The sequence below is a fragment of the Castanea sativa genome, chromosome 4 (assembly GCF_040712315.1).
Source record: "Castanea sativa cultivar Marrone di Chiusa Pesio chromosome 4, ASM4071231v1".
Lineage (NCBI taxonomy): Eukaryota > Viridiplantae > Streptophyta > Magnoliopsida > Fagales > Fagaceae > Castanea > Castanea sativa.
In genome coordinates, this window is record NC_134016.1 from 9,369,018 (window position 1) to 9,384,254 (window position 15,237).

General features: G+C 34.6%; 1 protein-coding gene across 1 annotated transcript; it reads left to right on the plus strand.

Annotated features, from left to right (window-relative positions):
• The first annotated feature begins 3,262 nt into the window (after positions 1 to 3,262).
• On the plus strand, positions 3,263 to 4,961 carry LOC142631083 (G-type lectin S-receptor-like serine/threonine-protein kinase LECRK1). Its single transcript, XM_075805155.1, has one exon. The coding sequence runs from the start codon at positions 3,344 to 3,346 to the stop codon at positions 4,712 to 4,714; it is 1,371 nt and encodes a 456-aa protein (XP_075661270.1). The 5' UTR covers positions 3,263 to 3,343; the 3' UTR covers positions 4,715 to 4,961.
• Positions 4,962 to 15,237: the final 10,276 nt, after the last annotated feature.

The window sequence follows — 15,237 nt, forward strand, 5'->3', positions numbered from 1 at the left end:
TCTCACTAAAGTTAATATTAAGATATGGATTTTCTATGATCAAAACTCCATATGAATTTTGTAATATAGTCCAATAATTTTGCTTTGCATAGCTAAGAGTTTTATGATTTAGTGGCATTGTTCGATTTTGTCCTCGAGGATTGTCCCTCACTTGTTAAAAAGAGAGAGAAAAAAAAAGTACTGCCTTGGTGTCAAAGTTTTGAGCGTGAAAGTTAAGTTAGAAAGATGCATGGACCTTGTCAAAGTTATGCTCATTGGCTTTGCTTCTTGCTGTCTTCCCATTAATGGCGGTCTTGGCCTTCAATCAAGGGCCATTATGCTTAATGTTAGTTGCTAGAAAATTCACCTTCATGCAGTGGCGGCTCGGCTCTAGGAATGTTTTTTAAGATGGTCACTAAGAAATTTAAATTATACAAAATTTAATGAAACAATAACTTGAATATTTGCTACAATTGCGAGTCGCTAAGCAAAGTAAAATTGTTGCGACTGCAAAGCCAAAAAAAATTATAACTGTCGTTACCATCAAGGAGAACTCATAACCACAATGTTTTTCTTGGTACAAATTTTTAAGAAAAAAATGAAATTAAAGATTATTTTTATTGAATAGGTTGTACGAGCTACAAAATTTGAATGATTGGTGATTTTTATCCTTTTGTTTTATAATAGGCTTTTTATTGAATAATTTGTTCACTTGTTTGGTCTTGTCTTGTTTTTTTGTTTTTGTTTATGTTTGTTGTTATTTGGGCTAATATTGGATAAAATTTAGTTACAAAATTGGTTGTAGTTTGAGGTTACAACCTTACTTAATAAAATATACATTACTACATATTTTAAAAATCTAATTGTTAAATTGTATGTTCTTTACGCTCTTAAAACACATGTCAAATTTTGTGTCAATCAGATATTATTTACTATATAATCAATAAGCTTATATTTTATGCATAATTTTAAATTACAAAAACTTGCAATTTAAACAATTTATTGATGACATAGCTATTGGTCTTTAATTTCTTGAAATTTTGCAAGTATAAAGGATATAAGAATTAGATGCAATCCAATGGTGGATTTGTCAAAATTCATCTCTAATAAAAAGATATTGAGTAAGATTGTAGCCTAAGGCTACAATCAATTTTGTAGCTAAACTTTGTCCACTAATATTTATTATTGTTATTTAAGTTTTTAAATTTTTTTTTTATAAAACAGATTAAGGATTATTTTGGGGGCACAATTAATTTTGGAGTAATGCTACGTCTATAATGTTATTACAATAACTTTTATGCAAAAAATTGTTATTGGTGGGTAAAAAAATAATATCAATATTGAGCCCAAATTAGAATCAGTAACAACTTACCACATTAGATTTGTTGTAAAATTATTGTGAAAATATTGTGAATGTAGCATTACTATTATTTTTGTTTAACCTAAAATTTTGTAATTTTCAAGTCAAAATGTTCAACATTTTTATTAAAGTGGTCATAATATGTTAGTTTAGCATATAATATTTTTTTGGAAAATGTATATATGCATTTTTTTTTTGCAAGTCAGGATGGTTATGTGACCACCCTGACTTGCGTGTGGAGCTGCCAGTGCCTTCATGGCTCCACCAGAAACTTTCTATACGCAAGAATTAAGAAATGAATTGAAGTCTGAAGAAAAGTAGGGACAGGTGACAACAAAGAAATTAAAAGCTCTCAATAAATGCTCTAAATTTATGAGGGAATTATTTTTTTGAGAAATAATATGTTCATAACATTTTTACAATATTTTTACAATAAATTTTAAATGGTAAGTTGTTATTGGTTGTTATTGTTGGGGCAAAAAAGTAATCTTAGTATTAGGTTTAAATTTGAACCAATAACAACTAACCACCTATAATTTGTTGTGAAATTGTTATGAATGTAGTATCTCTCTTTCTTTTTAAGAAATATGAGGGCATTCTTTTTAACAAGTGTAATAAGAGCACATGTTAAGGAGTAATAAATATAAGAGAAATGATATATATGTTTATAACATTTTCACAACATTTTTACAACAAATTCTAAGTGGCAGGTTGTTACTGGTTGTTATTGTTGGGGCAAAAAAGTAATCTTCATGTTAGGTTCAAATTTGAACTAATAATAACTAACCACCTGTGATTTGTTGTGAAAATATTGTAAAAATGTTATGGATGTAACATCTCTCTAAACATAAATACTCAATAATGAGGGCAGTTTTTTCCTCCGCCCCATCCTTGTCATTCACAAATTTAAAACTTATAAAACATCAAAAAATAACTTCTAACGTTACAAAACATAACAATATATACAACAATTCCAACTTACCAAGTATTAAAAACACCAAAAAAAAAAAAAAACATAACAATACTTCTAGACATGGATTTTCTTGTCAAAATTCTCACTAAAGTTAATATTAAGATATGGATTTTCTTGTCAAAATACTGGAACGATAATGACTAAAGGTACGATCAATTTATTCTGTTGTGTAAATTCCATATGAATTTTGTAATATGGACCAATAATTTTGCTTTGTATAGCTAAGAATTTTATGAATTAGTGGCATTGTTCGATTCTGTACTCGAGGATCGTCCCTCACTTGTTAAAAAGAGAGAAAAAAAAAAGTACTGCCTTGGCGTCAAAGTTTTGAGCGTGAAAGTTAAGTTAGAAAGATGCATGGACGGATGGACCTTGTCAGAGTTATGCTCACTGAATAACATGAAAGAAGACCTTGTCAAAACTCGTAAGAGACTTTGAAGAGTCAAGACACCAAGTTTCAGCGTCTGTAAAGGTTCATGCATGGACCATACTTTTTGTACGCGTGTTACGGACTTGCTCCGTTTGTATTGCGCGTCTTTGCGTCTGCCTTAGACACTGATATATGATTATGGTATATATTGATCACAAATTTGTAAAATCATAATGCACTGTCAGTTTACATTACAAATCTTAAATTGGACACTAAATTTCTAATTAGTATTCAAGTTATTAATGACTTCTTCCTATCAAAAAAAGAAAAAAAGAAAGAAAGAAAAGTTATTAATGACTCCTATTAAAACCCAAAAAAAAAGTATTCAAATCTAAAACAAATTAAAAAAATTTCGGTTACTGAGAATAAATTTTAGCTCCACTAGTCAGTATTGACTTGTCTTCTGACCCTGAGAAAGATATTGGCCTACTTTTATTTTTGTTTTTCTTGAACGAAAGCAATTGGCGTAATGGTTAATCTTTTGTAATGACAAAAAAAAAAAAAAAAAAATCATTGCTTGTTTTATTGATCTATATATGCGAAGCTGGATTTCTTAATTCTTCACGGAAGATAAACACACAGAGAACTATTCTATTCTTCAATGATGACACCTATCTTCCTTTTTTCTCTCCTCTCAGCCATTTTCACGGTAGGGCAATCCATTGTGAATCCGGGCTCTATTTTAACACCTACCACTAGCTCTCCATGGCTATCACCTTCTGGTCTATATGCCTTTGGATTCTACAAGCAAGGCAATGGCTTTGCTGTAGGAGTTTTTCTTGATGGGATTTCTCAAAAGACTGTAGTTTGGACAGCCAACCGAGACAATCCTCCAGTTTCTGCTGAAGCCACATTGAATTTCACAAGTGATGGACGATTGGTTCTGCAATCAGCACAAGGAGAAGAGACAAGCGTGGCAAATTTTAGTTCTGCAAGTTCAGCTTCCATGCTTGATACAGGCAACTTTGTTGTCTATAATTCAAGTAACCTTTCAATATGGGAGAGTTTCCAAAATCCAACAGACACCCTTTTACCAACTCAGCGTCTCTTTTATGATGATGTGTTGGATTCTAGTGTGTCAGAGTCTAACCAATCAACGGGTAGATTTCGTGCCATTATGCAACAAGATGGATATCTAGCGCTATACCCACTTGGAACCCCATACGCTATCGAATATGGTTATTGGTCAGTGGGTATAAATGCAACACAATTTAATGCCACTCTAAACCTTGATGATAATGGTCATCTTTACTTGGCCAGTGCTAGTGGCATAGTGACTATATCTGGAGCAGGAAGCTCTACCAAAGGTTCAATTTACCGTTTGAGAATGGATGATGATGGATTCTTGCGGCTATACTCACACGATCTGGATCAGAATGGTAATTGGTCAATTATATGGTCACCTACCATTGACAAGTGTGAACCGAAGGGTTTATGTGGCCTCAATGCATTCTGTGAAGATGATGGTAAAGATTTTCATTGCACATGTCTTCCTGGATTTGCATTTGTTGATGAGAGCAAAAGGACTTTGGGCTGTGAAAGGAATTTCACCACAGAAAGTTGCAAAGAAGGCATAATAAATACCATGAAAGAAGTGCCTAATACCATGTGGGAAAATGTTACTTATTCTCTTCCACTATTATTGCCAACCAAAGAGGAGTGCAGAAATGCATGTTTGCAGGACTGTAACTGTGAAGCTGCGTTCTTCAAAGACGGGGCATGCAGCAAACAAAGGCCTCCTTTGAGATTTGGGAGAAGAAAACAAACTGACTCAAACATAGCCCTCATTAAGGTGCATACATCAACACCCTCTACAGATAAAATTGTGCCAAAAGAAAGGAAGAAAGAACTACGCGTGGACATCCTAATTATTAGTGTTTCATTAGTTGGTTTTGCATTCATTGTGTTGGCCATTTCTGGAATTGCCATTTATAGATCCCGTCTTTGTGGTAAACCAAAAGGTGCCTCTTGATATTTCATAACAGTTTGTATTTTTTGTTTTTCCATAACTATTTGTGTCTATTGTCATTTCATAATGTTTGTGTCTTTTAGTCTTCCAAATTCTAGAATTTTTTGTTATGAAACAAAGAGTCATGACAATAATGACAGCTCTTGTAACTTTATCTTATACAAGGGGATGGATGTATGATGTGAAAGTGTGTGAGAGAAAAAGTTGTAGTGAGCTATCATGCAGTAGCCTAGGGGGGGGGGGGGACATCAAAAGAATATCTCTATTAGAAGACTTAATGCAACCCACATATGATTAATGCTAAATTTTAAATTATATACTCAATGACACTTTTGATCCTTCATTTTTGGTGCTTACATTTGGTTCCTCATGTTTAAAGCGTTTCATTTTTGTCCCTCATGTTTGAGGCAATTTTAAAAATGGTTTTTCCGTCCATTTTCTTAAATCTTACATGTAAGCTTGAAAATGGCCTCTTATATATATGATAAATGCTATGTTCACAACAATTAAGTGATGAGTTTAAATTAGAACTAGTAATAATTTACTACTTAGAATTTGTTGTGAAAATGTTATAAATGTAACACTTTTCACACACACACATATATATATATATATATATATATATATATAATTTCACATCATTGGCTAATTTTTCTCTATTTTTATTTTAAAAAACTATCCTCCACAATCCAACCTCTGTTGTCAGTTCCTCACTCTATGTTGTCGCCATCAAAGTCTAAAAACCCTTCCAGCCCTGATATCAAATTGGCCAAAGAGAAATAAAAGAAAAAAAAAAAACACACACACACACAATTGTGGGGAGGTGATTAGTCTAAAAGAGCTAATCCCCCCTCCCTCGTAAAAAAGTCATCAGAACCAGGGACCTTGGTATTATAGTAAAAGGGCAAGCTTGGGAGTCGCTATTTTAAGGACAGGACGTGTTGATCATTGAACTTATTGCTCATTGGAAGAGTCTTTTCATGGAGGTTCACCATCAAAATGGTAGGTCATTGTTATTTTAATTCTTGCCAACAACCATTTGGCACAATTCAGAAAGAAATGATGACTTAAAAAACATATACAGAATGTGTTCTAAAAACGTGCATGCGTGCGCACACACGAGGAAAAAACTAATTTAAAATAGAAATAAAAAAGTAATTTTGCTTAAGAGCATCCATATCAGATCTTTCATTTTACACACCCACTTTTACACTAAAAATCTATTTTTTCTATTTTACCCATCTAATTTTACAAAACCTCTACATCAGTTCATCTATCCTACACCCTTTTTAATTAAATAATTAATTTTCTTTAATATTTTATTCTTTTCCCCAACAACCTCTTAAATTACCACGTTCTCTCTCTCTCCTAACTCATTTCTCACTTTCGCTCTCTCTCTCTAAACCCATCTCTCAGACTCTCCCTCTCCCTCTCCATCAACTCCCTCTCCGATCACCATCCGCGAGTCCGATCGACGAGCTCAGATCACCATCCGGAGCTCCGATCGCGATCTGCGAGCTCCGATCGGCGAGCTCCGATCGGCGATCTGCGAGCTCCGATCGGCGAGCTCCGATCGGCGATCTGCGAGCTCCGATCGCCATCTGGGAGCTTCGATCGGCGATCTGGGAGCTCCGATCGCGATCTGGGAGCTCCGATCCCCATTTGCGAGCTCCAATCGCGATCTGCGAGCTCCGATCGCGATCTGCGAGCTCCGATCGCGATCCGCGAGCCCCGATCGCGATCCGTGAGCCCCGATCGGCGATCTGCGAGCTCCGATCGCCGATCCGCGAGCTCCGATCGCCGATCCGCCAACTTCGATCGCGATCCGCCAGCTCCGATCCACGGCAAGATCCACGAGCTCCGACCAGTCAAGCACCGATCTACAAGTCAAGCACCGATTTGTGGTTGTTTGTGTATGTCTGTGTTTTTTTTTTTTTGAGCAAAGTATATCTCTGTATTCTGTGTTGAGAAAATGATGGAGTCTGTTAAGAACGGATCAGAGAGAGAAAAAAAGGAGCGAAGGAGAAATGATAAAATATTGTTTACCCGAGCTACAGTAACCGTGTAAATATACACGGTACTGTAGCTCGGGGATGATTTTACACTATTTTAACTAGTTTTAGCTCCACTGATGTAGCTCAAAATGTGTAAAATGGAAAAAAATTTGCATTATACATGATTATCCACACACTGATGTGGATGCTCTAAGAGCATCCACATCAGATCCTCCATTTTACACACCCACTTTTACACTAAAAATCTACTTTTTCTATTTTACCCATCTAATTTTACAAAACCTCTACATCAGTTCATCTATCCTACACCATTTTTAATCAAATAATTAATTTTCTTTAATATTTTATTCTTTTCCCCAACAACCTCTTAAATTACCGCGTTCTCTCTCTCTCCTAACTCATTTCTCACTTTCGCTCTCTCTCTCTAAACCCATCTCTCAGACTCTCCCTCTCCCTCTCCCTCTCCCTCTCCATCAACTCCCTCTCCGATCACCATCCGCGAGTCCGATCGGCGAGCTCAGATCACCATCTGGAGCTTCGATCGCGATCTGCGAGCTCCGATCGGTGAGCTCCGATCGCAATCTGCGAGCTCCGATCACCATTCGCGAGCTCCGATTGGCGATCTGCGAGCTCCGATCGCGATCTGGGAGCTCCGATTGTGATTTGGGAGCTCCGATCGGCGATCTGCGAGCTCCGATCGCCGATCCGCGAGCTTCGATCGCCGATCCGCCAACTCCGATCGCGATCCGCCAGCTTCGATCCAGCGTCCACGAGCTCCGATCCACGAGCTCCGACCAGTCAAGCACCGATCTACAAGTCAAGCACCGATTTGTTGTTGTTTGTGTATGTCTGTGTTTTTTTTTTTGTTGAGCAAAGTATATCTCTGTATTCTGTGTTGAGAAAATGATGGAGTCTGTTAAGAACGGATCAGAGAGAGAAAAAAAGGAGCGAAGGAGAAATGATAAAATATTGTTTACCCGAGCTACAGTAACCGTGTAAATATACACGGTACTGTAGCTCGGGGATGATTTTACACTATTTTAGCTAGTTTTAGCTCCACTGATGTAGCTCAAAATGTGTAAAATGGAAAAAAATTTGCATTATACATGATTATCCACACACTGATGTGGATGCTCTAAGAGCATCCACATCAGATCCTCCATTTCACACACCCACTTTTACACTAAAAATCTATTTTTTCTATTTTACCCATCTAATTTTACAAAACCTCTACATCAGTTCATCTATCCTACACCCTTTTTAATTAAATAATTAATTTTCTTTAATATTTTATTCTTTTCCCCAACAACCTCTTAAATTATCGCGTTCTCTCTCTCTCCTAACTCATTTCTCACTTTCGCTCTCTCTCTCTAAACCCATCTCTCAGACTCTCCCTCTCCCTCTCCCTCTCCCTCTCCATCAACTCCCTCTCCGATCACCATCCGCGAGTCCGATCGGCGAGCTCAGATCACCATCCGGAGCTCCGATCGCGATCTGCGAGCTCCGATCACGATCTGCGAGCTCCGATCGCCATTCGTGAGCTCCGATCGCGAACTGGGAGCTCCGATCGGCGATCTGCGAGCTCCGATCGCGATCTGGGAGCTCCGATCGCGATCTGGGAGCTCCGATCGGCGATCTGAGAGCTCCGATCGCGATCTGCGAGCCCCGATCGGCGATCTGCGAGCTCCGATCACCGATCTGCGAGCTCCGATCGCCGATCCGCCAGCTCCGATCCAGCGTCTGCGAGCTTCGATCCACGGCAAGATCCGACCAGTCAAGCACCGATCTACAAGTCAAGCACCGATCTGTGGTTGTTTGTGTATGTCTGTGTTTTTTTTTTTTTGAGCAAAGTATATCTCTGTATTCTGTGTTGAGAAAATGATGGAGTCTGTTAAGAACGGATCAGAGAGAGAAAAAAAGGAGCGAAGGAGAAATGATAAAATATTGTTTACCCGAGCTACAGTAACCGTGTAAATATACACGGTACTGTAGCTCGGGGATGATTTTACACTATTTTAGCTAGTTTTAGCTCCACTGATGTAGCTCAAAATGTGTAAAATGGAAAAAAATTTGCATTATACATGATTATTCCTACACTGATGTGGATGCTCTAAGAACAGTCTCTTATTTTTTTTTGATTTTTTCTTAAGTTTTTATTAAAAAAATTATTTTTTCCCTAAAGGAATTTAGCCACTTAAGATACCAAATAACTAGAATACGATTTTTAAAAAAATGTTTTATTTTAAAAAGATTTCATATTTAGATCATAGAGTTACAAGTTTTAGATTAACTTACTATTTTTTTCGAAGAGTGGTCTAAACAGTTCTTGTGTTTTTAACACGAATCCGAGTTTTCACTATCCATTTAGCATCTAAGTACTGAGCTAATGATTTCAAATCTCTCTGCTAAAATTTTGTTGGCCAAGCATTGTAGAAGTCATTTAGACATGACTTGTTAGCACCTTTGGTGTTTAATTTCTCTCTTGTCATTGTATTTTCTAGACATGTATTTGATTATCTTTAGAGAAGAAAAGAAATTATGTTTATTTTGTGCACATAAGATACATGCGCGCATAGATTTTGTTTTATCCATTGGGATATATTAAAGAGAACTTGAAATGACCAATTTTTTTTTTTAGAGTACTAAATATTAATACGTACATACGAGGAGAAAATAGAAGGTTTTTCAAAGAAATTTATAGTGGTGTATATCCAAAAGGGCGAATATTTTTTTTGTAAAAATTCACATCAAATAACTATTAATAACAAATTCTTTAATTGAGGGAGTTTATAAAAGGAAAACATTAAAACAAAGAGATGGTCCCGAGCTTAGCTCTTAAACAAGTTTATGTGTTCGTCATAGGGTTTAATAAACTAGAAAATTTTCACTAAAGTTAATATAATTTTCTTGTCAAAATACTTGAACCATAATGAGTAAAGGTATGATCAATTTATTCTGTTGTGTATATTACATATAAATTTTGTAATATGGACCAATAATTTCTTCCTATAGTCAAGAGTTTTATGATTTAGTGCTATTGTTTGATTTCATCCTCAATTATCATCCTTCACTTGTTAAACAGAGAGAAAAAAAAAAAAGAAGGAAAAAAGTACAGCCTTGGTGTCAAAGTTTTGAGCGTGAAAGTTAAGTTAGAATGATGCATGGACCTTGTCAAAGTTCTGCTCATTGAATATACATGAACGAAGACCTTGTCAGAACTCGGAAGAGACTCTGAAGAGTCAAGACACCAAGCTTCAGTATCTGTACTTTAATGGTTCATGCATGGACCATTCTTTTTGTCATGACTAGTACATGGCGGTCCATAAGGGTCTAATACGTGTTACAGGCTTACAGGTGTGTTCCTTCTGGCATTCTTGACTCATTATAATGAAAATTCTTCAGTTCTTTGGTATCAAATTTAGGTCTATATTCTATATATATATATATATATATATATATATATATGTTAAACGTAGTTGGTACGGTGTTGACTTTGCTTCCACTTTTTTTTTTTTTTTTTTTTTTTTTGGGGTTACTGTTTGTTTACTTATGTTCTCTCTTGTAATTTACATATCTGTACTTTCCCTGACCGAAGAAATGGTTTTTTCTTTTGAGAAAAAAGGTAAGATCATATAATAAAGAAAATTAAGAAACATCGTTTTGGAAGACACATCCCAAATTAGAGGGTAGTTCTTCTACCCAAACATTAAAATCTGTAGATGAAACTGCTCTTCTGGCGAGTGTGTGACTAAAGAAATGGTTAGTGCCATATGTTATGCAAGCAATAGTGTTTTTTTTGGTTAAATATTAGCATTGATACACTATGTTGAATATGCTAGTATAGATGCGGAAACAAAAGCATAAAATATAGAACACAATAACATATGAGGATTACGTGGTTTAGCTTAACAGCATACATCCACGGAGGAAACCCTAAAGGGCTATATCAATAATATATTAGAGTGTAGTAAAAATTCTGTGTTACAATAAACCATAACATGTGTATATATAGTAGACTAAACCCTAAACTAATAGACTTCTAGTACAAGTAGGAGACTTGGCTTGCACATAGAGTAGAATTAGGCTTGAGCTTATACTAATGGACTAATATCTTTAACATTTTTAATTATTTATAAATATTTGTAAGCACTAAGAAAAATAAAATAACTCACAACACTTGATGTGTTTATGACCACTTCTATTGGCCATCTTATAAATATAGTTAGTTTTGAAGTTTATAATAAAACATAATTGAATTTTTTTAAAACAAATTCTGTTGTGAGATGTCTTGTATGTTGGATTGGTATCCATTAACTAAGTATTAGAATTATGATTAAATTTACAGTAAGATGATCTTAATTTCCAATAAGCAACTTTGAGTTAACAACAACAATATCAAAATTTCTAGGAATCAAATACAAATTCACTTGAATGTTCACTTTATACATGTGGTTATGTTGCAGCATTGTAAGAAAATAAATTAAAATTAATACATACCTTGACAAAATCAATTGTAACATCCCTCAATTTTAACATGATAATCAAAATTATCACATTTATTGGTTGCGCACATAAAATTTTTAAAAAAAATTAAAATTTTGTGAGAGATTGAAGAAGTTCAACTACTTTTTTCTTCCCTTTCCGCTCATAGCTTGAACCAGCTGGTTCACCTTAGTTTAGCTTCATTAATTATAACTTTTTCTAAGTTTTATTAATCAACTCAAGCCTTGTACATCAAATTATTATTTATTTATTTAGAGTTATTTTAAGATCACAACTAATTTCACACTTATTCTTATAGGTATTTGTGATTGACTATTGGCATTTTTACATAGAACCCATTTATACTAAACATCAGCCACATCAAATAATTATGAAAATGAATATAAAATTGGTTTTGGTCCTAGAATTTTTCATTTACTTTAAGTTAAACTCTTTCTAAAGTAAATATCAAGATATTGTTTTTCTTGTCAAAATGCTTGAACAATAAGGTATGATCAATTTATTCCGTTGTGTATACTCCATATGGATTTTTTAATATGGACTAATAATTTTGATTTGTGTAGCCAAGATTGTTATGATTTTGTGGCACTGTTCCACTCCGTCCTCAAGGGTATCATTCCTCACTTATTAAAAAGAGAGAAAAAAAGATGCATGTGACGATGTTTTGAGCGCGAAAGTTAAGTTAGAAAGATGCATGTGACGATGTGAACATCAGAAATTTGGTTTACCACTGATAAATTTGCAATGTAGGATTCCGCTGATTGCATTTACATGAATGAAGACCTTGTCAGAACTTAATAATTATAAGAGACTTTGAAGACTCAAGACATCAAGTTTCAGCGTCTGTAATGGTTCATTGTCTGGAATTCTTGACTAAATTAATGAAAGTTCTTCAATTTTTTTGGGAATTAAATTTGTTACGTTGGTGTTGGCTTGCTTCTTGCTGTCTTCCCATTAATGGCGGTCTTGGACTTCAATCAAGGGCCATCATACTTAATGCCAGTAGCTTGATAATTTACCTTTATGGCTTCACTAATCACTTTCTATATATACAAAGGAAACGAATTGAAGTCTCCAAGAAATGTAGGGACAAGAAAGTGACAACAAAGCAATTAAAAGCTCTCAATAAATGCCTTAAATTTATAAGGACAATCTTTTAAAAATTCGAAGATGAACAAATCCACTATCAAATAGAAGTTCAAAGACTGAATAACTCAATTCTTCGTAAACTTAACAATAGTTACCAAATTGAGCTCTGAGATCCACAAAAGTTTATGATATGGATGTGATCCAAATGTGAACCTCCAATTTATGGAGTCCAAATCTTCTGCCCCACTTTTCCTGCTCCAGTCTATACTCCACCAATAAAAACTTGCCACGTGTTCACCTAATTAATTAAATACTACTATTAATTAATAACGGTAGCATTAATAAGTCAATAATGATAGTATTTAATTAATTAGGTAAACACGTGACAAGTTATTATTGGTGGAGTATAGAGTGGAGCAGGAAAAGTGGGATAGAAGATTTGGACTCCAATCTATGACTCCTACACCACCTTTGAAGGTTTGCTCTAACATAGACCTCCAATCTGCTATTTCTAGATCACACTTGAAGGTTTAGATCCAACACTCTCTTGACGATTGGTTTGCAGCAACTTTAGATTTACCGGTTTAAATTGTATGTAGATTGATTTTTGATAGTGACTTTGAAAGGAGAAGGAACATAACTTTTTAGATCTCAAAAAGTAGCTTCAAAATCTTAAGAAAACGTGTCTTAAGGTTTCTTTTATATACTAAGTGAATAGATCTCAAACCCTAATCACTTGATGGGCTGGTGGGTTGAAAAATTGTTTTAGTGAAAACGCATTTCTATTGGTCGAGGTTAATTTCATTCGGTCAAAAATGTATGTTCTTGATCAGTTGAAATGAATTGAATTTATGTTCTTGCACACTAAAAACCAAAACCTTGAGCACTTGTCTTGACATTCCTATAGACTCTAAAGACTATAACAAAACAAGTTTTTGTTTACGTGCTTGTCAACAAAAACCTAGGTATTTAAATCCAAACAAAAGCTTTAAGAAGTTTAAGTGCACATTATCATTATAAAAAATGTAATATTATCTTACGAAGCCCATTGTTAATTGATAAGACATTTGAGAAAAGAATCTAAATGAAGAAGATTATAATAACAAAAGAATTCAAATGGTGGGTGATTAGTTAGTTAGCCCAATTGATAAAAGAAAATTTACATGAATTGACATATTATTTTGTTGTGCCAAAAATTTACACAAATTTCTTTCTACCCTTCAAATTGTTTAGACTTCAGACACCACTCGGTTAGCATGATACAGAGGTGAACTACAAAACAGAAATACAGGTGAGAATTCAACTATCTCTTCCTTTATGGCTTGTCCCACCATCCAACCACTTTTTTCTTCCATAATTTTACATTTCCACTCATAGCTTGAACCCGGTTCACCTTAGAAGGCTCTAGTTTAGCTTTTCTTTTATTAATCAACTTTTGTTTTTTTTTTTTTCTAAGAAGAGTTTTATTAATCAACTCAAGCCTTGTGATCTTAAATTCCAATAAGCAAAGTTGAGTTCACAACACATATATCGATATCACAATTTCTAGGCCCAATAGAGAAAAGAAATTTTGCATGAATTGGGCTATTATTTTGTTGAGCTGAAGCTTTTTATTTTTATTTTTTATTTTTTTAAGATTTTCAACCTATGACGTTTGCTCTTGATAATAGCTTATTATCATTAGACCAAAACATCAATCAGTTTTTGGTGTAGGCAGGGATTGAACCTTAAATTTTTTATACAATCATCAGAGACTTTACCAATTGAGTTAACTAAAACTCACCTTGAGCTGAAACTTTAACCCATTATCTCTATGCATCTTAATTTCTTTCTTCCCCAAATTGTTCAGCCACCACTTGGTTAGCACGATTCAGAGGTGAAATTCAACTATCTCTTCCTTTATGGTTTGTCTGACCATTCAACCCCTTGTTTTCTTTCTTTTGATTAATGGCTTCAATGAAATTCCTTATCTTCGCATTTCTGCTTAACTTCATGGCAACTCTATTTGTCTATTTTGATTGCGCTTTTGGTCATACTTCAAATAAGTAAATATTTATTACTTATATTGTTAGCTTGATGTTCTTCAATACGGCTAATTTGGAGTATCAATATTGTTAGCTTGAGAAAGATTTTTCATTTACTTTTAGTTAAACCATCTCTACCGTAAATATCAAGATATTGATCTTCTTGTCAAAATACTTGAACGATAAGGTATGATCAGTTTATTCCGTTGTGTATACTCCATATGGTTTTTTAATATGGACTAATAATTTTGATTTGTGTAGTCAAGATTTTTACGATTTAGTGGCACTGTTCGACACCGTCCTCAAGGGAATCATCCCTCACTTGTTAAAAAGAGAGGAAAAAGTACTACCTTTGAGTATATGTGTTGAGCGTGAAAGTTAAGTTAGAAAGATGCATGTGACAATGTGAACATCAGAAATTTAGTTTATCACTCGGAAAAATTTGCAATGTATGATTCTGCCGATTCCATTTACACGAACGAAGACCTGATCAGAACTTAATTATAAAAGACTTTGAAGACTCAAGACATCAAGTTTCAGCGTCTGCAATGGTTCACTGTCTGGAATCTTGACTAAATTAATGAAAGTTGTTCAATTTTTTTGGGAATTAAATTTGTTACGTTGGTGTTGGCTTGCTTCTTGCTGTCTTCCCATTAATGTAGTGGTAATTCATTCTTATAACTAGGTTCATTCTCATCACTATGGCCCTTATCCGTCAGCTTTGAATATAATAAATATTAAGCTGACTCATTCAAAATTTCAGCTTCGGAAAACGCAATCTCAATGGTGAGTTCCCAATGGTTTTATAAAAAGAGATTTACTAACGGCACACGTTAACTGAACCCTTAGAGCATTCGCATCTGGTTTCTTCAAAAAATTTATTTTACTATCTCAA

Excerpts from the sequence above, each read along its gene's own strand:
- LOC142631083 (XM_075805155.1), top strand. The coding sequence starts at position 3,344 with ATGATGACACCTATCTTCCTTTTTTCTCTCCTCTCAGCCATTTTCACG.